This window comes from Balaenoptera ricei, chromosome 11, assembly GCF_028023285.1.
Source record: "Balaenoptera ricei isolate mBalRic1 chromosome 11, mBalRic1.hap2, whole genome shotgun sequence".
Classification (NCBI taxonomy): Eukaryota; Metazoa; Chordata; class Mammalia; order Artiodactyla; family Balaenopteridae; genus Balaenoptera; species Balaenoptera ricei.
The window spans coordinates 105355394-105379562 of NC_082649.1; the positions used below are offsets into that span (position 1 = coordinate 105355394).

Sequence of the window (24169 nt, forward strand, 5' to 3'; positions counted from 1 at the left end):
CAGCCCCAGGACCCCCACAGTCGGGGACAATTACAAGCCGGGGTCTGCTCTGCCGGGCAGCGTGACCTGGGGAGGACGGCCCAGCCACGGGGAGCCGGGGTCCAGCCACCGACTAGTGGAACGCGGGGTGAACAAGGGGCCCCAAGGCCCGTCTTCTCTGACTGAAGCCTCACAAGGACTCTACGGAGAGGACGGGAGGACAGCCATCTGTAACACAGCCGCATGAGCTCCCCTCAGAGAGGAGGAAAGTGGAACAGAAGGACCCACCCCGGCCGCACAGGGAGCCACCAGCGGGACCTGGCCTTGACCCCAGGCCTGCGCCCAGTGTCCACGTCTCCTCAGGGCCCTCAGCAAACACAGCCCGAGCACCTGCAACGTGCCGGACAGCAGTGGTGACACACAGGGAGCACACACCCTCTGTCCTGGGGTGACGGGTGACCCCCAGGAGGCCCCCTAAACACCGCTCCGAAGGGGAGGATCCCCACGCCCTGCACGCTGCGCCCCCTCCCCTGCGCCAGGGCCTCCCACCCACGTCCAGCGAGCTCTCAGAGAAATCAGCAGGGCGGCTGGGAGCTCACGGACCAGGGTTTCCAGCGAAATGAGACAAGCACTGCTTTGAACCCAGCACCTGGGAGAGTGGTGGGACCAGCCCCAGAGAGCAGGCCGGAAGGACCTAGTTCATAACTGCACGTGCTGTATGTCTGTATGTCGGTGTTTTCAAGTCTTTCAACAGCATGGGAGAGTCCCAGGGACCAAGGCTCACAGCCTGCGCCAGAATCCAGGGCGGCCCCATGAAGCCCTCTGACGAGGAAACGCAAACTCCAGATCACCTGGAGCCACAGCCGCTCTGCCAAGCTCCCCAGCGTGAGCGCTCCGCTGCCCAAGGCAGCCCATCCTCACCACGACTTTGGAAGGCTCTCTGACCTCTCCTCCCATGAAGGAAACCTGAGCAAGGAGCTCAATCCAAAAACAGAAGCGGAGGCACTGCAGACGCCCAGGCTCCAGGAAGTCATCATCAAACCGACGGTAACCAAGGGATGGCAAAGCGTCGATCACTGTACGGAGACTCCCAACTGCAAGCTCAGTGAGCCTCACGAGCTGTCCCCCACGACTCCCCAGCCAGCGCCCACCCCCCGCTGCCCGCATCAGGCCCGCTGTGGCTGCTCGTCCCTGCCGTGCACCCTGGTCTCCCAGGAGTCACCAGTGGGTCACCATCACCGCAGGCATCACAGAGACTGCAGGCGCTCTGCTGAACCTCGGGGGCTCTGGGAGACGCCCTCACCTGGTGACGCACAGCACGAGGTGCAGCTCGGTGGCGGGGGTGCTGGAGAGGCTACAAGTCCCCCCGACCAGGGGCCCTTCAGGCAACGCACACCTGCAGAGTCGCTCGGGCCGCTCAGGGTCACTGCACGAGGCTGCAGCAGGTCAGAGGCCGGGGAGCACGGGAGGAGTGGGGGAAGGAGAAGGCAGCCCCTCGAGCTGCTCCCCGGCAGTGCTCTCGGCCCAGGGGTCCCGTGCACACGTGGAGGCAAACGAGGCTGCGGGAGCCGCGGAGGACAGGCCTGCACGCCGGACTTTGGGGCTGGGGAGAGGAGACGAGGTCGAGGTCACGGGGGGGTGTGACATGCTGGCTACGCAGGGCGGTCCTCCTCCTTGCTTCTACCCCACCTCCTCCCCACCGAGGGCCAGGAGGCCTGACCCTGCTGGTCATGTTCCAAGATCCTGCGTGGCCTGCACTTTCCAGGGTGGGGCTTTGGGGGTCTCCAGACTCAGCACATCCCAATGTGCCCACTGCAGCCTCAGCAAAGAGTGACGAGGTGTGAGTTGGCCCTGAGAGGAGAATCAGCTGCTCAAGCTCTGCCAGGACCCTGCCCCCCAGAGGCAGCCAGGCTAGGCCAGTCCTAGGGACCACGGCCAACCCCACCTCCCGCTGTCTGTCCTTCCTCCTGAGAGACACGTACTGCGGCTGGGGACCAAGCGCCACGCCGGACACGCTCCTCTGCGCTTGCTTTCCCCCACTCCCCGTTCCCACACTTCCCACGGGGCTCTGTGGGCAGGAAGACAGCTGGGCTGAGGAAGGTGGAACTTGCTGGGGGTCCACCCCCCGACCCCTGCATCGATGGGGAGGGCAGGGTGCACCCCAGGTGGCTCTGCCACATCGTGGGGCTCCCCGGGTGACGCGGGCCAGCTGCCTGGGACCCCGCTAGTTAACGCTGTGACCCTGACGGGAAGCAGCCTGGAGCCACGTGACTTCCCCCAAGTGTGGGTCCTTCTCCGTCTCCCACCCCAACTCCAGCCCCGAGGAAGAGTCAAAAAAATTACAAAAGAGCAGGGACTGCAGGAAGGCCACGTTATGCAGTTTGGAATTGTTTACTTTGTAAACAAACCAATGGCAATAAATTAAGCTGAACTTTTAATAAGATGCACATCATATTAGGTCTGTATTTTTGCCAAAAAGGAAAAAAAAGATGGGGGAAGTAGAGAAAGAGAAAAATGCCTTGAAGTAAAGATCACAAAAGGGGTTTCCTGTTATGAGATACGGATGCATTTCCTTGACCAAAACCAGACTGATCAAAATGCCAAATCAAAAATTATGAAAACTACAAACAGGTGACAGACTTGAACTTGCTTGCTCTGCTGCCAGCGCGGCTCCTGGAGTGGACAGCGCCCTGTGTCAGGCAGCACCGAGGGGCTGCCCCGCTGCGGCCAGTGCTGGGCAGAACACATCTTGGGGCGCCTGGACCAGCTGCAGCTCTTTGAATCGGCCCCCTTTTGCTTCACTCGCATCTGGATGCCCAAATGAAACACCCCATGACCGGGCACGTTCCAGCGCTGGGCCAACAGTGCACACACTGTAGCTGCAAAATGCCCCGGGCCGGCCCGTGGCTGAGGCGGCCACAGCTGTCCTCCCGGGCGCACAGGTACAGCCCTCCTGCTGGCACAGCACAGGCCTGGAGGTACACGCAGGAGGCTGACTCTCGGTCCAAACGGCAGCAACATGCAATGGAGGGACTGCTTGTTTCTGCTTTTGTTCTGTGACAGTTACGATTCAAACAGAAAGGTCAAGGGTGCGAGAACAGCCGTTGCTTCTCCAGTCTTCGCACATGCTGTTCCCTCTGATGGGAACGCCCTTCCCTCACCTCTCCACTTAGTAACGCCTGCTTGTCTGCTTGTGTCTTAGGAACAGTCGTCGCGTCCCCCTCCTCGCAGAGCCCTCCATGCCTTCCAGGGGGCCACCCAGCCTGCCCTCGGGGTCCCTCTCCACCCGAGCACGCTCCCCCCGACAGACCTGAGCTCCACAGCAGAGCTGGCATCAGACTCAGGTCTGGGTTCTGCCACTCAGCGCAGCCGCTAACGCCTCACTCACCCTCTGTGCGTAGAAGAGGTCCGACCTGCCATTTCGAGGGCCAACACTTGACCTGTTTTTAATGCTCAGATGTGACTGAGCTGATTCACTTTTCCCCTCTAAGCTCCCCTGCTGAGAACAAACTTTCAGGAAGACGCGGGTCGCCTGCCCTTCAAATGCCAGGTCCTGGTGGGTCAGCAACCTCGCTCCCTGGCGAGCTGCAGGGGCGGCAGGAGAGCAGGGGCTCCAAGGCAAGGAGGACTGCTCAGCGGGCACCTGGCCGCGGAAGCCCCTCCGTCCGTGCACCCCCGCGAGCACTGGCACGGCCCGCCCACAGAGGCCTGGCTCTGCTCGGCCATGTCCTCTGGATCCCCGGGCCGAGGGCACAGCCATGGGCACAGAGCAGCCTTCTCACCAGCCTTAGAACAAGCGCTTCTGACAACAGACCCAATGGGAGAAGCGCCTACCTGTGTACGGAAGCCTTCCTAAATTCTCTGACAATCGCTACTGCCATTTACAAAGCCGAGGACTATGAAGGGCATTAGATACGTTTCTCATTTAATCCTCCTGACAACCCCACAGCGCATTCCCATCACCGTTTTAGAAAAGTTAACTGAGGCTCAGAAAGGTAAAGCCGCTTGCCCAAGGTCAGCAAGCCAGAAGGCGACAGGGGTGGCATTCTAGGGCAGCACTTTCTGACTCTCAGGCCCCGTGATCCTATAAGGGAAATGAAAAAGGCAGCAGCAAACATGGACGTCTGCTAGGAGCAGACAGACACTGAGCTGGGGAAAGAAGGAGGGGATGCCTCCCAAGAACCCCCTCCACCGTGAGCTGGGCCCTGTGCACCCACAGCGACCCTCTCCGAGGCCACCAGAACTGCCGGCACCTGCCTGGCCACATTCCCAGTCATTGGATAGGCCATAAAGGAATTATCAACAAACTTCAGAGGACTGAAACCATAAAAATTTTGTTCTCTGACCACAGCGGGATGAAAGTATAAATCAACAACAAAAATTAACTAGAAAATCCCCAAATGTTTGGAAATTAAGCAACACATTTATAAATAACTTGTGGACCAACTAAGGCACTACCATAAGAAGTTTTAAATAATTTTAGCCAAATGATAAAAAAAATATGACATACCATTGGGATGAAACTAAAATAGTCCTTATAGGAAAATTTATAGTTCTAAATTATATATTAGAAAAAGAAATAAATTGATAATTAAGGGTCTAAGCCTTCATCTCAAGAAGCTAGATGGAGAACAGCAGAGTAAACCCAAAGAAAGTAGAAAAAAGGAAATAATTAAGAGGAGAAAGCAATGGAATAGAAGCAAATGAACAAGAGGGAAAATCAACAAAGCCAAAAGTTGGTTATTTTAAAAGATTAATACAAATGATAAACACCTAGCAAAACTGATCAAGAGAGAGAAAAAACCCCACAAATTACCGTATCAGAAATAAAACAGAGACATCACTACAGATTCCAACAAAAAAAGCTAACTATGATTCATTTTATGTCAACAGACAAAAATAGGTTAATTCCTTAAAAAAATATAACAAAATTGATATAAGAAGAAATAAAACTCTAAATAGTCATATATATATTGAGGTAGTTAAATTCATAACTAAAAGCCTTCTCAGAAAGAAAACTATAAGCCCTCATAGCTTCACTGGTGAATTAGTCCAAACTTTTAAAGGAAGAAATAATGGCAACTTTACACAACATCTTCCAGATAATAAAACGAGTAGGAACTTCTCACCTCTCTTTATGAGGCCAGAATAATGCTGATACTAAAGTACGATACAGACATTATAAGAAAGGACAATTATGGAGCAGTATCTCATGAACATAGACATAAAAATGCTAAACAAAATGTTAGCAAATCAAATCCAGCAATATATAAACATAATATTCGTGACCAAACAGGATTAAATCTAGCAAGGAAGGTGGGCCTAACATACAAAAATCAGTAAATATAACTCATCACATTAACAGAATAAAGAAGAAAAACCATATGATCATTTCAACAGAAGCAGAAAAAGCATTTTACAAAATTCAACACTCATTTATGATGAAAAAAAAACCTTTCAGCAAAACTAGGAATAGAAAGGTACCTCCTCACTCAATTCACAGGGAAAAGCCCATGGCTAACACAGTATCTACTGGTGGAACAGCACACACTTCGTCCTGACGGCAGGGACAAGACAAAGCCATCCACTCTCCTCACCTCTGGCGAACCCCGCACTGGAGTTCCAAGTGAGGGAATTAAGGCAAGAAAAAAATAAGGCAGAAAGGGTAGAAAAGGGTCATCTGCATTCCCAGATGACATGACTGTTTACAAAGAAAGTCCTAAGGATTCCACAAAACAAGTACTAGAGCTAGTGAGTGACTTTAGCAAGGTTGCAGGATACATGATTAACATACATAAACCAATTTTGTTTCTATATACTAGCAGCAAACAATTAGGAAATTTAAAAACATCACTTTAATAGCATCAAATAAAATAGTTGGTGAAAGATTTAATAAAATACATGCATAACTTTGCCCTTAACATTACAAAACTTTGCTGAGAGAAAATAAAGACCTAAATCAAAGGAAAGATATACCATGTTCATGGATTGGAATATTCAATATTTATAAAATGTCATTTGTCCCCAAAGCGTTCTATAGATTCCACAGAAATGACAATCAAAATTCCAATACAGGGGCTTCCCTGGTGGTGCAGTGGTTAAGAATCTGTCTGCCAATTCGGGGGACACGGGTTCGAGCCCTGGTCTGGGAAGATCCCACATGCCGCAGGGCAACTGGGCCCGTGAGCCACAACTACTGAGCCTGCGCGTCTGGAGCCTGTGCTCCGCAACGGGAGAGGCCGCAAAAGTGAGAGGCCTGCGCAATGCGATGAAGAGTGGCCCCCGCTCGCCGCAGCTGGAGAAAGCCCTCGCACAGAAACAAAGACCCAATATGGACAAAAATAAATAAATTAATTAATTAAAAAAAAATTCCAATACACCTTTTTTAAAACAGAAATTAAGTTGACTTGAAAATTTACATGGATGCAAAGAACCTAGAAAAGTCAAAACACTATCTAAAAAGAACAAAAAGAAAGACTCACACTACCTGATTTCCAAATTCACTGTAAAGCTACAGTAATCAAGACAGAAGAAGATTAGAATAAAAGTAGACCAACCAAAAGTACAGAACAGAGTCCAGTCACAGACCCACACATATTCATCACTTGATTTTTTTGTTTTCTACAAAGATGCTAAGGCAATTCAATGGGAAAGGCAAATCTTTTCAATAAATGGTACTGAAAGACACATATGAAAAAAAAAATAAATTTCAATCCCTTCTTCACACCATACAAAGAAATTAATCTGGGATGGAACACAGACCTAAACATAAAGCTAAGAGTATAAAGCTTCCAGAAGAAAAACCTAGACTATCTTCCTAACCACGGGGTGGGCACAGGCAGAGATTTCTCAGAGACAAAAAAAGGACAAGCCATATACTTAAAAATCGATGAACTGAAGTCCTCAAAATAAATTAAAAACCTTCAAAAGATCAAGAAGATGAAAAGGCGAACTACAGCCTGGGAGAAATCAACTCAGTACATGCTGTCTGACAAAGGACGTGTGCCCCAATATATAAGAACTACAAATCCACAATGGGATAAACAACTGCACGTAGAAATGTGTCCAAGGACTGAGCAGTCATTTCGGAAGACGATCATTGGTCGGCCAACGAGCGCGTGAAGAGGGGAGCGTCCCGTCTACTCCATCGCACGGCCCCCGAGCCACGTGGCAGGAAGCCTGGGAGGAGGGCGAGCGCAGGCCCAAAGGCAGGGTCCAGGCGGCTCCGTACCAGCACTACCAGGCAGTCAGAGGAAAAAAGGCAGAGCTGTCTGTTCTCCCGGTCTGTCTTCCAAGACAGACTTTTTGTGGGGGAAAAAAACAAGGTACAAAACAATGTGTATACTAAGGTATCATTAATATAAAGAAAAAATCAGGGGGAGGGCGTGTACATGGATATGCTTGAAAGCGCACAGACTCCTGGAAAGAAACTGGAAACGGTACAAGGGTGGGAAACACTCTGCATCTTTGTGTAGTTCCGATTTTTCCCATCGTGAAAACGTTATCACCTATTTTTTTAGCTATTAAAAAATAAAGTTAACGACGGGCTGGAGGGGGCACGTCACCGTCTTACCTGCCCAGTCAGCGCTCAGAGTGCACGCCAAATGTCTGCATGGACAGCAACCTTCCTGCTGCCGCAGATCAGGGCTCAGGAACCGTGGGCGCCCACAGCCAAGAACGGCTCCCGGGCGTGAGCTCACACTCCAGTACAAGTAGCTGAACAAACCGGGAGGCGGACGGGGGGAGGACGGCGGATGGCAGGAGCCGGGCCGGTCGCCGTGGGAGTGGGGCTGCCGACAAGCCCGGCGGGAGGTTCCACTGAAGTCACACATGGGTCTGGGTGCACGCGAGGCCCGGCGGAGACACAGACGGATGGACACACGTGTGTCTGTGATGACAGATACGCGCGCTCACTCATACCTCCCAGCTCTGTCTGCTGAGGGGCCCAGAAGCAGGGACACCCCAGCTCCAGACCCTGGCTTCGGCACCACTCACTCTCCAAGGAACGGACAGGGCTCCCTGGAGAAATGGCTGATTCCGGGGCTGGGGCAGGGGTGACACCAGATGGGCCTGGAGCAGCATGGGGCCCCAGAAATGAAGCAAGTGCTCAGAAGGCAAAAGGAGGGGGGGCACGTCCAGGGGACACAGGAGAGCCTGAAAGGGCTCCCAGGGCCAAGGCAGGGACGAGCGGAGGAGCAGGGTGACGAGGTAGTGGGTTATAACCCAGCATGTAAAACGTACCCTGATTAAATAAACAGCAAGAAGAGACAACGCTCCCATAAATAAGAATTCCAAATAATTTACACAGACACTCCCCCCCAAGGAGGTGCAGCCTCACTCCCTCTGCCACCCCCACCTTCACCAAGGGGCTTCCAGTGGGGAGGCGGAGGCGGGAGCAGACCCCAGACAGACACCACTGTGCGTGCAAGAGCCGCAGGGAAGGGTGCAAACATGCTACGGGAATTCCAAGAAGAAAAGCATAGATAAACGAACTGTGCTGAGTCCTAACAGAACAGCACATGGCAGTTAAAATCTGGAGCTAAAACCATACCTACCAGCAAAGATAAACCTCAACACAAAATGCTGAATGAACATGAAAAGAGCAAGCCTGGAGTAGGAATACACAGGATGTTATCATTTACACGTAGCTTTAAATAAAACAATATTACATATGATTAGTGAATACAGACCTATGTGGGAGAGGCATTTATATCAAATTCCAGATAGAAAAAAAGGTAACTGGCAGAGCAAACTCATGAGTTCACAGGTATTATCAAGTTCCCTTTTAAAGTAAACTTAAAAATTTTAAAGGTGTGTTGGCTAAGCTACTAGGAAGTACTTGGAGGCACAGCTACTGCACTGAAGCAGGACGGAGACTTGGGGACAGCCGTGAAAGGGGCAGGAGAATGGGCGGGGCCAGAGGAGCCGGGTGGTGTCCACAGCGAGGAGGAGGGGCAGGAGGGGGAGGAGGAGGCACCCTCCCCACATGCCCCAGGGCTTCAAAAAGCAGCGAAGCGTCCTCTTTAAGCTCCCCAGCTGGTGTCACGCCACCCACAACTCCGGGGATCAGGCATCGAGGACAGGACGACTCCTGAGTCCTGCCCTGGACGTCGGAGCCCTGTGTCGGCTCCACGGGTCCCCGCATCGCATGCGCCACGCCCGGTCTCCCTGCGCCCTCAGTGCGACCACCCGTCTTGACACACAGGCTGGAAATCCCAGAGCCCCCACCCCCCCACCCCTGCACCCACTGCCTCACTTGCTGGTCACGGCCTGTCCTCTCTGCCAGCGCCAGCCTGGACCGAACCACCGCCATCCCTTGCCGAGACCCAGCCAGCTCCCCATACCCACTCCATACCCCTTGGTCAGACGTCTACCCGTCTACCCGGCCGGGGTGCCTACTCCCGCCGTCCCCCTCCCTCCTCCCCTGTTTACACCCCTCAGCGCTCCCCTTGCTCTCGGGGTAAAGGCAAATGGTGGGAGGGTTCTGCTCTCATCAGGCAACCCTAGGAGTGTCCGGAAAGCCACTTGGACCCTCCGCTCACACCTGGCCTCTGCAAGGCCCCATAACTAGGGAAGGAGCCCGTGGCCTGCACACCGCAGTGTTGCCCCCGCTCCCCCGACAGGCTACCAGCGCCCCCAGGGCTGTGTGCAGGGAGCCGTTCAGAGGAGCAAACAGACCACACGCTTCAACAGAGCCAACCCCATAATGTCCACTGGTTCATCAAAATGAGCTGAGTCATCACGAAAAGATGAAATTATAAGCAGTATTCTAGGAAGAATTGTGCAGTGTGACGAAAGAGGGGAGTGTAAAATACATGTTAGAAAGATTCCCAAACTCAGGCGTGATTACTTTTGAGCTTTGCAGTCAGCTTCGTGACTATACGATCTCCCTTTACTGAAAAGGAACGACGTCCAGCTTGGGGGGCGGTGGGGATGGAGGGTACCCGGCTGCACATGACACACAGCCTCACCGCGTCGCGCTGCCCCCGCGTGTCTGTGCTCACTCGAGCTCTCTGGGGGGCTGACAAAGGGTCACAGGGCTTCTCTCCAATGGGTGGGACTGGAGATCGTTTTTGCATCCTTTTCAGTAGTGTCGGATTTTTAATGACAAGCACTTATTATTATTTTTTTAATCTGAAGAAAATGTTATTATAATAAAATGAGTCTCCCCGCTCCCATCTGGGGAGGAACGAAGCTTTCTCCAAACCCTCCATGTGGACCTTCGTTGCTTTAAGGCTGGAAATGGAAGCGGGGTTCCTGCAGGCCAGGGGTGGTGGCAGCATCACACAGAGGTCACGCCTGGGATACCCAGCTCAGCCAAAGGGAGACCGCACGTGTGCCCCGGGCCCGGCTTGCCCCGCTGGCCCAGCCGCTGACGGCAGCCCCTGGGTCTGGGGACCTTGTGCGGCGCTGCCGGGAAGGAGGCTCCCGGGAGGACAGAGTCTGCCTGAGGCCAAGCCACACGGACCAGAGTGAAGTCGAGAGACTTGGCCCTGACAGCCTGCGGGCCCTGACTCAGCCGTGCTCAGAGCAGGAGCGGGCTGACTGTCATGAAGCAGACGCAGTCCCTCGTCAGGTGTGCTCACCTGCGTGGGTCCCTGTCACAGGTGATCAAACGCCCGTGAGCTAACACACCCGCCCCCTCTGGGCACAGTGCACCCTCTCAGTACTGGTCCAGCTGCTGGCCTGGAGCAGGAAAGACGGTAACCCTAATCACGTCCCTCTGCGTACGACGGGGCCGGGCGGCAAGGATTGAGAGGGACCTGCAGAAAGGCCTTTCTGAGCAGCCCCGCGTACACACAACAGGTCCCGATGGAGAGAGAGACGCATCTTCAGAAGAAATTCACTGCAGGCCCTCTGGCAGGGAGCACCCAAACACGCCCACAGGAGAAAGCCAGTCACCTAAACGGGAGCGCCACACCCGTTCCCTCACCCCTGCTGACTGCAGGCAGCCCTGCGTGCTTCCCAAGGATACAGCCACAGCCCGTGCGATGCTCCCCGCAGGCCTGGGGGTGGGGCGAGCCTTGGACCGGAGCAGGCAGGTCACTCAGGCCCGCCGGTCCCAAAGCTCCATCACACCCACCTGGTTGAGACTCCCAAGAGGTCACAGCCCCTAGCTTCTCCCCACCTGAAATCCTGCCATTGCTATCACCTGGACGATGAAAATCTTCAAGCTGCCGCCCCCCAGACCCCACTCGTAAGCCGTGTACGTTCTAGGGCCCTGGACGGCTGTGCACAGAGCCTGTGTGCGCGCGTGTGCGTGTGTGTGCATGTGCGCGGGCCGAGAGCAGCTCAGGCGCGTGTCGACATGTGGGTCTGCTTTCAATCGTGCTGGAACAACTCTACCTGATAAACAAAAACAGATCCAAAATAACCTTTGGCAAGCAGCATGTTTTTAAAAGAAAGAGAAGGTCCGAATGATCTGGCAAGAGCAATGCTTAAGCAAACAAACTTGGCCAAGCCGAGCATCCACGGTGCACTTCAAAAGGCCCCTCGCAGGCTCCCCGTGACCCGAGGCCGCAGCCAGGAAGGGCGCTGGAGCTGAGGCTCCCCTGGCCCGAAGCGGACAGGCCACACACTTCCGGCCGCTGGTCGCTACATTTTATCCAGGTCACAGGACCAGACCACAAGTCGGGAGCAGGAGGCCAGCAGGAGAGGGCAGAGCCCCTCGCTCCCCTCCGGACAGTCCCTTCCGGTGGGCCCCGCTGGGCAGGGGGCAGTGAGGGTCAGTGGGCAGCATGGGGAGCTGTGGGAGAGCCTCAGGGTCCCTGCTCAGGGAGGTGGCCAACTTCACAAGGTTCTAAACCCCCAAAGGGGCCAGTCTGGCATGGCCTCCCCCGCATCACAGCTCACGTCTGTCTGCCAGGCGCCTTTCCGGGGACATGGCTCTTACCAGAGCCGGGCTGCGGTCGCCCTGGGGCCCAGGCCGCATCACCCAAACCCCTCCTCTCTCAAGGCCCAGGTTAAGCTAAAACTGAGGAGGACACCGGAGGTCTGCAGAGCCTGAGGCCAGCACGCTGGCAGGGGCAGGGTCACTCCCGAGCACCCCACAGCAGCCTAGGAAAGTGGGCACGTACCGTGGAGGCTCAAGTCAGGGACGGTGGACCCGGGACAGGCCACTGGAGAGGCACGCAGGTCTACACCCGAAACACGGGGGCCTGGGGGACGACTCAGCTCCTCTGGGCCCTGGTTTCTCCTCGTGTCCCTGGGGGGTCGTGGAGAAGCGGGGGGCGAGGACCACTGTGGCTCTGAGCGGGGGCAGGCTCTCGATAAGCAGAGGCACGCGCTCAGCACGGCGCGAGGGCGAGGGCAAGGAGGGCGGCGCCCGGCCTTCCCGGGGTCAAAACGGGACAGACGGCTGCGGCTGTTAAAGGGAGAAGAGTATCACCGGGCCACCCCACAGGGCAGGAGGCAATGGCCAGCAAACAAGGGCTTTTGTGACGCTCTGGGGGGAGAGACACGAGGGAGACGGGAGAGGAAAGGCTGGGAGCCCGGGAGGGGTGAAGGAGAACAGCCTGGGAGGGCAGGCGGGCAGTGGCCGCGGGCACTGCAGCCAGAGGACAGGCCGGGAATCCACGCAGGGGGCCAGGTGACTGCAGGCCACACTGCAGGGCCGGGAACGGGGCCCCTCAGGCCTCCTGAGAGGAGGTGGCCCCCAGCACAGCACGCCGGGCCCCCAGGGGGCCTCCCCAGCGGAGAGTGGCTGCCCGGGCCAGGCAGGTGAGGCCACAGGGAGGTGAGAGAGAAGAGGGAAGGGCAGAACAGAAGCTGCTCTTCCTCTAATTCTTTCTGTGTTTTCTTCCCTAAAAGCCACACAAGAAACAGATGAATCCAAGCTCGTTGTAAAAGATCTGAACACCAATTACAGGGACTGAAACATGAAAGCTCTCTCAGCCCTGAATTCCGCCTTCCCTCCGCCCCCCCCCCCCCCCAAGACGGAACCACTATTCACAGGTCGCTGTGCCTCCTTTCAGATCTCTTTTGACGCATTTATACACAAACATATGCACACATGCATGGCTTTCCTGAACGGGTGGGACCAAGCGGTACACGTGCGGAGACGGGCTGGTGCGTCCCCTTTATCCACAGACACTCACTGAGGGCTCAGAGCAGGCTCGTGGGCCTGGCGGTTCCAGCGTGCTCTCTCCACCCACATTTACGTCACCGTGTCAGGGCCACGATGAGCCTGTCAGTCCACTCACAGCGCGGAAAACCCGCGCGCTCCTTGGCTGCTGGGCTCGGAGAGGGCAGGGAGAACAGACGCGGGGCCGGTCCCCCCGGGAAGCCAGGAAGGCGCAGCCTCCACGGCCCCCAAGGCACCAGGGACACTGATCAGGCCGAGGGTCCCGGGGTCCCACCCCAGCTCACCTCCCGCCAGCCACGTGACCCCGGGCAAGCCACCCCTCCCCTCGGACCCTGCAGCCACCTCTTTCCTGAGAAAATGTCGCCCACGCACTTGGCCCCGGTCAGTGTCCGGGGAAGGCCCCCTGAAGGGTGCGGGTCGGCAGCCGAGTGACCGGAGACCCTGGTCCCCACGGCTGCGGAGGGCGAGCTCCTGCCACCTGCAGCTGCTGCTGACCATCTCAGGACGCGCCTGGGACCGAGTCAGGGGCCGACATCAGCGCGCTGAGGGCCGAGGCCTGCGGGCGGCCAGCACCCGAAGGGTTAACGGCCTGCTGCCGGGCCTTCCTGCCGCCAGGACCGCATTAGGGGCGGGAGATGGGCTGCGTCTGGATCGCATTAGGAGCTCTGTTGGCAGCGTTCCCTCTGGCGGGCTGCCTCCCCTCCTGCCCCGACCACTCTCCCCACAGCTCAAAGAAAATACCAGGATCCACATATAACCCCGCGCACTCCCCTCCTGTCTCTTACCCCCGGCTTGAATGAAACAAGCTCTTAAACTCCTGACCTTCCGCCCAGTCACGCCGTTCGTTTCTGGCGCAGCAGCGTCGTGGAGCCCGGGGCACGGCTGCCCTCCCCGCGGACGCACGCTGCGCAGACGGGCACGGGCTCCGGCAGGCCGGGGCAGCTCCTCCCGAGGCTGGCCCAGGGCGTCTGTCATCCGAAAGAGCGCAAACACCCCCAGAAAGACCCTCCCTGTATCCTGAAATGCCAACACCGGGGCCACTCAGACCCTCACCGTGCACAACTGGGAAGGCTCCCAAGCCAAGAACAGGAGGAGGGTTGGCAGCCTTTAAGCACCAGAAATAAAACCTTAGGAGAAACAGCTGAAGCTCACTTTTTAACTTTTCTCGTCTTTCCCCGCCAGAGGCCCCGAGGCAGCGGCTGGATTCGCCAACAGCGCACAAATTCATGTCTTCCCTGGCGTCTGAGCTTCAGCCCCATATACCTCCCCTGCAACTGGATGCCCCCAAATACCTCCAACTTGCTAAAACCCAACCCACGCTCCCCTCTGCCCCCGCCCTCACCCCCAGACCTCTCCCGGCTCCCCCTCAGCAACGGATCCACCACCCCACCTGCTACTCAAGCCAGAGACCTGGGGGCTGTCTTGGACGTGGCTCCCCCCTGCACCTGGCCCCAATCCACTGCCTCACCAGCCTTGTTCATTCCACCTCCTAAACAGCCGTAAGTCCCACTGCACTGCCGCCAGCTTGATCCACGTCCCCTCCATCTGCCTGGACTACACAATGGCCTCCTAATGGTCCCCAGAAAGGCACTCTGGCCCCCCTGCATCCATTCTCCATACTGTCGGCCTCTCTAGCACAGCAGGAAACGCATATGCACACACACAACCACGCTCACCTCTCCACCCTTCAAAACCACCTGCATGTCTCAGTAGCTGCTGGACGGAAACCTCTGGACCCTAGTGCTCTGCCCCCGCCTCCAGCCCCACAGCCCCTCTTCCTCGGTGCCTGTTCTCTGAGCACCAGCCACAGCGACCTTCTCTCAGGCCGTCAAGTCACTAAGCTGCCTCCCCGCCGGGCCGCTGCACGGTTCCCGCTGCCAGAGCACCCCCCCCCGCCACGTCCAGCCCCACTCCTCTCCCTCACACCAGGGACCTGCCACCTGCTCTCAGAGGATGCTGCCCTGTCGCGAAGAGGCCCTGCCTGGGGCTGCAATTCCACCCGTGCACGCGTGCAGGGCGAGGAAAGGTGCCTGCGGGCAGGCAGATGCAATTACCCAGCGGGACTTGTTCTAATCCACACACCCCTGTGTGTGTCCTCACAAACGCTGGTCACCAACAGCAAGCCAAGGACACGGCTAGCGGTCGGACGGAAGCCAGCTCAGTCCCGTAAGGCTGGCTCAGACTCTGGACTTCCCTTGCCCAGAATCATCTCATTTAAATACTTTTGAAAAGACCGAAAAAAAAGAACTTCTAGTGGCCGGCATTTATTTTTAAACAAGAACATGTTATAATAAAGCATTTTAACAAAACTTCAAACGAAAGCAGGCAAGTGCCTTTACTTTAAAAAGACGTCTCACTTGCCCTTTCCCCATGATTATTACAAGTTGAAGCCTGTGAACAATTAAAGCAATGTTTATGGTATTTTTATTACTGTTTTATTCTTAAAAGAAAGAATGATAAATATTCAGTTTAAGTGGTACACTTGCTCTCTGTGTACTCAGGAAACACTCAACTTTCCTTTAATGAGAAAAATAAAACCAAGAAGGTCGCAGCAGCGCCCGCAAAGACAGCAGGGCAGTAGGGACCACAGCAGCTCACCACAGGCCACAGGTGGCCCTCCTCTCCCTGCGGTGCCAGCCAGAGGGGCTGGCGGGGCTGGGAGAGATGGCCTGGCCAGCCTGGCGCTGCTTCCTTCCTGATGAGTCTCCTGTAACATGAAATGGCTAAGGATGAAGATGGGCCAGCTACACTTCTAGACACAAAGCACTGAAGCAGAGGGGCTCAGTCTTGAGAGAAAGGCGGCTCGAGAAGCCAGCTCTGCGGCTCTGGGCGCCTGACTTACAGTCATTCTCCGAAAATAAGCCAGCACTGGGCCTCCTGGCTGGTGAGGCGCCGAGACACAAGCCTTGAAGAGGAGTGGCCACCGCCCGCTCCACTCCTGCTTCTGGCCCACGGGGAGCAGCTTCTACAAACACAGCCCTCTAAGGTCATCAACTGCATACTTTGAATCAAAATCCTACTCAAAAACAAACTGCTTATTTGCTTATTGGCTTTTTCCTACTGTTTTGTTCACTAAATAGTTTCTGGGGCCTCGTCTGGGCCAAGCTCCGGGTCGGGTGCTGAGAGCACGGAGCCGGAAGGGCGCAGCCTCTGTCCTCAAGGAGGTTCTGCAGTGTGACACACGGCAGAGACACACATGGGGGCGAGCGGCCAGCCACCCAGGGCGGGGCCGTGGGAGCTGCAAGGAGAGACCCCCTCCGGGCGGGGAGCCGGCACACGAAGGCCGCAGGTGAGGAACCAGGGCAAGAGGCAGAGGTCGCTGGAGGTGGGCCAGGAGGGGCTGGGCCGCGGGCTTGCTGGGGCAGGAAAACAGACTCCTTGCCGAGTCCCAGTCTCACCTCACCCCTGTAAAGCAGCTTCCAAGAGCGGAGGCAAAGGTAAGAGGAGCAACGCCAAATACTGTTTCGGATTTTCTTTTTCCTTTCTGTGGGTTTTTAGTTAAGAGGTAAGTAAACCTGAATATGGACTCGATTTGGAGGAATATGCTATCAAATTCTGAACTCTCCCTAAAACTTTTATCAACTAAATAGGTATCCACACGCCCCTGATGATGCCCCCTCACTATCAAGAACCGACGTGGGTTCCACTTCAGTAACCCATTTAGTAGCCCTGCAAAGACCTGTTTCCTCACAACCGGGAAAGGACCCCACCGTTTACTGCTTGTGGAACCCACAACAGGAGTTCCATGTGACAGCAACACTGAACGACAAAGTGTCCTCCCAGGTGCTGGGCACTCTACGGCCATCACCCCTAGTGGGCAGCGCCCCACACCGCCCCCCAGAAGCGGGGACAGAGGGGGCTCTCGGGGTCTGAGCCGTGATGGCCAGTGAAGCGCAGGAGAGAGGAGCCTGCCTGTGGCTGGTCCTGGGTCCCTGCCTCTCTTTCTCCACCGTCTGTGTCTCCGACAGTTCCTGACATTACAGCCCTGATAGCCAATCACTGCCGGAAACATCACTAGCCTAGAATCCCAAGATCAGATCTTAGCGACGGGTTCCCCCTGCTGAGGATGGAAAGAGCCAAAGAGCCTGAGGAGAAGGCTGGCGAGTCGCAGGATGTCTGGGTTTAAAGCAGTCTGGGTCTAAGTGGGGTTTGGTTTTGCTCCTTCACTCCCTGGGCCCCAACATTCCCCCCCTCAGCTAATGGGCCCCAGCTGGACGGACGTGCAGCAGAGACAGGGCCAGGGTCTGACAGGCTCCAGCGGGCGGCCTGGCCGGGAGGGGACACAACTATTTATTTGGAGGGGCCGCACCGTGCCCCCGGGGGAGTTCAAGCGGTCAGATGCGCCCAAGTAGATTAGTGAAACCTGCCTGGGATGTCACTGGCCTTGGGAGAGAGCCGTCCAGTTTGGAGCCTGCCCTGCAGTGCCCCAGTGTCCGACAGGCCCCAGGCACGTGATGGTGAGTGGAGAGACCGGGGGGACTCCGTGGGGGCTCCCGGGGCAGTGGGCATGATGCCCAGAGCCGGTCTTTGGTGCTGGCCAAATGGCTTCAAATGCGGGCTCCACTGTCTAGGTCTTCTCCCCGGTCAGATGGGGTAATGGGGAAGAAAGGAAGAGCAGAGCTGGCCGTCAGCAAGCGACGGACCCACCCGCAAAGCCTTGAAGGCCCACGTCACCCACACGACAACCCCAGAGGGTGAGCCGGGGCTGCGATTCCTCACGAGAAATTCAGAGCTCAGAGGCGTTAAGGGACCTGCCCAAGATTACAGGGGACTGCAAGCTCTTCCTGACTTCAGTCCTTTCTTCCAAAATCTCTATTCGTTTCCTGGGGCCACCACAACACGTCTCGCAGTTCTGGAGGCCACAAGTCCAAAGCCAATGTGTCAGCTGGGTTGGCCCCCTCTAGAGCCTCTAAAAGTACCCCTTCCATCCTCTCTCCTAGCTTCGGGCCATGCGGGCAACCATGCGCATTGCTTAGCTCCAGGCTGCAGAACCCCAGTCCCAGCCTCTAGCTTCATATGCCCTCCTCCCCGAGAGTCCCTGTGTCACTGGACTTGTCATTGGATAAAGAGCCCACCCTGCTCAGGACGGTCTCATCTAGAGATCCTTATCTTAATTATCTTAATTACATCTGCAAAGACTCTCATTCCAAATAAGGTCATACTCTGAGGTTCTGGGGGGACACACCTTTTGTGGGGCACAATTCAACCCACTACGGTCCGCCCTCTGTTCCCCAAGACGTCACAACCATCTCACGTGCAAAATACTTTCACCCCATCCCAACATCCCAGATTCTCACCCCATTCTAGCATTAACTCTAATTAGGTCCAAAATCTCATCTAAATATCATCAGCTCAAAAGTATCATCAGCTAAGTCACCTAACTAGGCATGAGTGATCCGGAATAATCTATTCTGGGGCAAGATGCCTCTCTACCTGTGGATCTGTAATACTGGAAAACAAGTTATCTGTTTTTAAAATACAGGGATAGGGAGAAAATGGAAGGAACTCAGAGGTCACTGGTCCCAAGCAAGTTTGAAACCCAGCAAAACAAATTCCATTAGGTGTCCAGGCCTGCGAATGACCCTCTGTGGCTTGATCCTTTGCCCTCTGGGCCCATGGAAGCTCCACTGGCCCTGGCCTCTGGCCTCGCCTCTCTGGCCTCTGCCTTTGTGTCCAGAGCTCTGCCCTTGGAGTCATTCCTCCTTTATCCTGAAGGATAACACATGTTGTAGCTGAGCCCTCCTACCTGTCATTTCCTGCATGTACAATCCCAGAAGTCCAATTGCTTTTTTTTTTAAATTTTGTCGGGTCTCTGTCCCTTTCCATCCTGGCTGGCAGTGTTTTTGCTCATATAACAGCCTCAAAAACCTGTGCGTCTCTCATGTATGTGAAGGGGATCTATGCCATTCAACAAGAGGGTTCTCCATAGATCCTTCCTGGAGAAGCCCAGCTCTTTCCTGGCTTCTGCTAGATATTTGATTGCACCCGTGAGACACACACCCAATCTCTTCAGCAAAGGCTGTCCAGCCTCACCCGTGGCGTTTCTGCAGGGCACGCACTCTCAAAAGTGAATCTCCTGCTTTCAGCATCCTTTGGGATCTGCACAAGCCAAGAATTTCCCACGCCATCAGGAGCTGGTTCCCCTTGCTAATCACAGCTCCTTCCTCAATTCACTCCTTTCCTTTCACATTTTACTATAAGCAGCAAAGGAGAAACCAGGCTGCACCTTCCACACTTTGCTTAGAAAACCCCTCAGCCAACATCCAAGTTCACTGCTACAAGTTCTGCTTCTCCCGACGAGTAAATTAGAGGTTTGCACAGCAATAGATACCAAGAGGGTTGGAAAGCACGCTGGGGGAAAACAGGCGCCCAAAAGCAAGAGGAGAATGAACTTTATATTTGCCAAGCAACCTCCATGTGCCCAAGTACCACAGGTCAGTACCTGGGACTCTGAGAGGCAAGTTCATCTTTATAAGGATGAAAACAGTAGCCAAAGATCTCAGAAGCCTCCACTCGCGCCCCTGAGAGCTTAAGGTGGCCGCTGGCCCTGCCTTCGCCTCCTCCACGCCCTGGGCCCCGGTGCTGCGGCCACTGACTGACCCGGTCAGCAGACACCTCTCCTTCCCTCCAGAGCCTCAAGCACCCAAGTCCGCGTCTGCTTCCCACAGAGCCCTCTTCCGCTCCTCACCCTCTCCCAGCTGCCCTCCCAGGGCAGAGGGGGTGCAGGCCCAGGGGGCCCCGAGGGGTCTGCCCCAGGGAGCACAGGGAATGGAAGGGGATCTAGCGTTGTATTCATTCCCTGCCCCAGCTGGGAATTAAAACAGTCACTAGTATAAGCTTAGTTTTGTTAAATGTAAGTCTAGTTTGTTTTCATAGTTTTGTGCTTTATTTTTTAAGATTTGCACTTTTAGTACTTGGAGCAACGCGGATTTGATCTGAGTAGTCTTTATATCCAGGACTGACGGTCTTCACGGGAGCCTCCACGACAGCCAGGGGAGGAGGGGATCACGCCTCACAGTGTCAGGGGACCCTTGCCCTCCAACTCCTGCTGCCGCCCCAGGGAGCCCTCAGGTTGGCCCACCCTGGTCACAAGACTCTTCCCTACGACCCCCGGCTCTGCAGGAGGAATGGGTGGAGGGGAGAGATCTCAAGCTGATGTTTCCTTCGCCTGCGGAAGCACCACCGGTCATCCCTCTCGCTCCCGAGATGCCCCTCTCCTGCCTCAGGCTGCCCTGGCCCGGAAATGGCCAACGCCAGGCACAGTGCCAGCAGTGCTCCGGCCTCCCCCTCGCTCAGGGCAGACCCTGCAGGCACGGACCTCCCCCCAGGGTGGCGGTGAATTTCATGTGTCCACTTGTCTGGGCCACACGTCCCAGATATCTGGTTAAGCACTATTCTGGTTCCTGTGAAGGCATTTTCTGGATGAGATTAACATTTAGATGACTAGACTTGGAGTACAGCAGATGACACTCCATAATGATGGTGGACAAGGCCTGAACAGCAAAAGACTGTCCTCCCGGGAAGAAGAGGAAATTCTGCAGCCAACAGCCTTCAGATTTGAATAGCGACTCTGCCCTGGGTCTCCAGCCCACTGGCCTCACAATCACACCAGCCAGTTGCTTAAAATCGCTCTCTTTGTACACACACACACGCACACGCACACACCCACATCCTGTCGGTTCTGGTTCTCTGGAGGTCGCTGACCAATACAGCCAGTGAGCCAGACAATTGCAGCACTCGTCTCCACACAGCCCTGCAGGGAGAAGCCCACTTCACAGGCCCCCGGACTCCACGCACCTGGGCTGTGAGCACCTCCAGCGGCCGGCAGCGTCCCCGGCCTCGGACACAGGCCGAGAGCAAGCCCCCACCCCCCCGCACTGTAGCCTCGCTGAGGACCAGAGACCTTCCCTGGACACCAGAGTTCCTGGGAGGTTTCCGAGTTCTAACCAGCCCTTGTTCCCCACCCTGGATTCCCCGTGAAGGAGAAGGGCGGTTAGGGAGCTGTAAGTTTTTCTTTTCCAGTAAACAAAAACCTTAAGCAAAGCCCACCGAAGGGAAGTATCAAGGCCACTGGACACCTTTTAAATCAGAGCCAGACCAGAAGTTACCAGGAGTCGGGGGTGACGGGGAGACCCCAGCTGCCACCCTTCTCCCAGGTCTTCCAAAGATGACGTGGCAGCTGCCAGTGTCACTAGGAATGTGACACTCATCTGGGTGGTGTCCAGACTGTATGGCTCTGAGCAACACAAGGTTCTAATTGTGTTTAATTTGAAATCCTTGTGGTTAAGCAAAAGGGACCCAGAAATGAGTCCACACGTACTTGCCACCCTGACCTGGGGGGTTTGTAGAAAGGGGGAGGGCTTCCACCCAGCGCCCTCACTCATGGGCCACATGCCCCTGAGCCCACACACCCTCTGGAGGCTCCATCTCTTTACAAAGAATGCCTGCTTGAGAGTCTCCCAACAAGCTGGTGCTGTGCCGAGAACCGGGGCGAGCGGCAGTTCCAGAACGGGGGCAGGACAGGCGAGAAGGAGGAGCAGGGCAGAGCCGGCCCCCGGGGAGCAGGCCCCGCAGCTGCACAGGCACAGGGACTGTCCCCCTCCCTTCCCGCTAGACGAGGGGCCAAAAGGAAGGGCGAGGCAAGACTGACCTTGAGGGTAGGGATCTCCACACTGTCACCGAGGCTGACGGAGCCTGAGAGGATGGTCCCTGTCATCACAGTGCCTTGGCCTTTGATGGAGAAGCAGTGGTCCACAGACATGAGGAACGGTCCCGAGGGGTCTCTCCTTGGGATGGAAATCTGGGACGTCAGGAGCTAGAAAAGAGATGCTGGTGCCACACCCTGTCGGGAGAGGAGCTGGATGGGGCAGGGCAGAGGAGGGCAGGGGGTGTGACCAGGGCTCGGGCAAGCTGGCCCAGGAGCTCAGAGCAGACCACCTCCGACTGCACTCCGAGCCTCTGCCAAGGCCCCACTCCCTCTCTCAGCGCAGAGGGAAAGGGCCCGTGGAGGACCCTCCTCTATCCTCTCCCACTGGGATTCCCGCAGCGGCGTCCCAACGGGCTGGGCTCCAGGCCCGCACACAGCCGCGGAGGCAGCCCACTGAGGGCACCCGTGGGCACGTCGCTCCCCAGCCTCACATGCCCGCTCACACTGGGCATCGGCCACCGGCCAGCCCCGGCAGCTCGCCAGCCAGCGTGGCCTCCCCCTCCCCCCGGTGATGCTGGCTCTTGCGCTGGCTGTGTCGCCAGGTAACGTGCAGCTGGGGTCGTCTGTCTGTCCACTCCCCCCCAGGCCGTGAGCACCCCAAGCCGCTCCAGCAGCTGCATCGCGGTGCCTGAAGGGAACCTGAAGCACATTCCCAGGGCAGCAGCCTCTGTCTGGCAGGGCAGGGGTGAAGGCCCCTTCCCCAAGCCCCGGCGGGGACAGAGGGACTGGCCCTCCGCAGTGGGTCTGCTCTTCCTGTTCCGCACGCTCTCCCGCGTGCTTCCGCCTCAGCCAGCCCACTGCCCTTGTGCTCCGCGGTGCTGTCGGAGCTGATTACCAAGAAACAAATGGAAATCAAGACCACGTTAGTCCTCTTGCTTCTTTCTGATTTCGTTAGGGAAGAGACTGTCAAAAAAGTATTTGGTAGTCAATGTCCCAAACTCTTAGTCTCGTGATAACTACTCTTGTGGGAAAGGACTAGAGTCGCAAAACAGGCTTGGCCTGAGATTTGCACAGAGGCTTCTCAAAGGAGTATATGAACAATTTCAATAGTCAGCATTTTTGTGGATTTTGCTTTAACAAAAACAACTGTCCCAGGTTCCTAGACCAGTGCTCTCTGGAGCTGATGAAAAAGTAACAAAAGCTTCACCCAGAAAATGTTTGTTTTGCTAAGTCACCAAGGTCAGCACCGTGTAATCACAAAAACAGCAGCCGTGCACATGGTCACACCCGACCCTGGCTCTGCGGACCTGGGGCAGGTGGACTCCAACACAATCAACCTGGATCTGAATCCCACCTCCACCTCACGCTCACTGTGAGACATCGGGCAAGTCACTTAACATCTCTGAGTCTCAGGCTCTTTCTTAGCAAAATGCGGATAAATACCTTAAGCCTCTCAAGTCTTGTTAACAATCATGTCATCGTGGATGTTAATAATCACGTAAGGAAAGGACTCAGGGTGGTGCCTGGTACGTGGTAACCAACCTCACCGTCAGAGTAAGCTCTGATATGGCACTGTTCCGGCATGTTACACGTGTGAACACGAACTCCACACGCCAAGTGGTGGTACCATCTCCCTGACTTTATAAGTGAGGAAACCGAGGCCAGAGAGAGCAGGTTAAGCGCAGAAGGTCAGAGACGTGGTGAGGCCAGTGCTGGAACGCGCCGTCCAGGGCCAGGGTCAAGACGCCTCACCCCCGCAGCCTCTGAGCTGCCCGGGGGCTCAGCAGAGGGACTCCACTCCCACTCTGCCCGCTGGGTGCCCTGGGCCCTCCCATCGGCTGGGCTCCCCCTCTGTCCGTGACCCCCAAGCCCGGTGGAAGGGACGAGGATGGAAGCCACGCTGGCCCCGCCTGGGAGGGGCCCACTGGAGGGGCTGGCACAACCCTAGGTGCTGGAATGGGTGGCGCAGCCCCAGAGCCCCAGCCTGGCGGGAGCTGCCTCGTGGACGAGTTTGACGGGGAAAGGGAAGAGGAGGCCCCCGAGGACGTGGCTGCGACTGGAGGCCTGCGGTTCTGCTCTGACTTAACTCCGTGAGGAAGGCGAGGGAGGTGGCACCGAGGGGTCAGTGTGGAGGGTCCCCCTCGCTGGGCCCCCCCCTGGAGTGAGCCGGAGCCCCCAGCGTGGATCAAGCTGGCAGTACCTCAATGAGCTCTGGGATGCCCTGTGGAGCTTCCGTTTCAGGGGCGTCCGGTCCCCCAGGCCTGGCCGCCACGGGTATGATGGGTGCACCTCGGAACCTGGAACAGAAAGACAAGTCCCCCCCACGGTCACCGACGAGCACGACAGGAGGCCTCTGCTCTCACCCCGTCGAAGGCGCCGAGGGGGGCGGTGGCGCTGTGCTCCCCCCTGGCAGACCAGGTCATGGAGGCCCGAAGGGAATGCCTTGCGTTGAACAAAAG

The 24169-nt window shown here is 56.2% G+C and overlaps 1 protein-coding gene across 6 annotated transcripts in view; it reads right to left on the reverse strand.

The window, feature by feature from the left end:
- Nucleotides 1–24169, reverse strand: part of EEFSEC (eukaryotic elongation factor, selenocysteine-tRNA specific) — a 188755-nt gene that overhangs the window by 94683 nt on the left and 69903 nt on the right. For all 6 annotated transcript variants that reach the window (XR_009505976.1, XR_009505974.1, XR_009505975.1 and 3 more), the window contains exons 3-4: nt 23911–24007; nt 21714–21878 (exon numbers count right to left, since the gene is read on the reverse strand). Coding sequence is in view for 1 of the 6 variants with exons in the window: in XM_059940505.1 (XP_059796488.1) it covers nt 21714–21878; nt 23911–24007 (262 nt within the window). In the remaining 5 variants the exon portion in view is untranslated. The remainder of the gene's footprint in view (nt 1–21713; nt 21879–23910; nt 24008–24169) is intronic.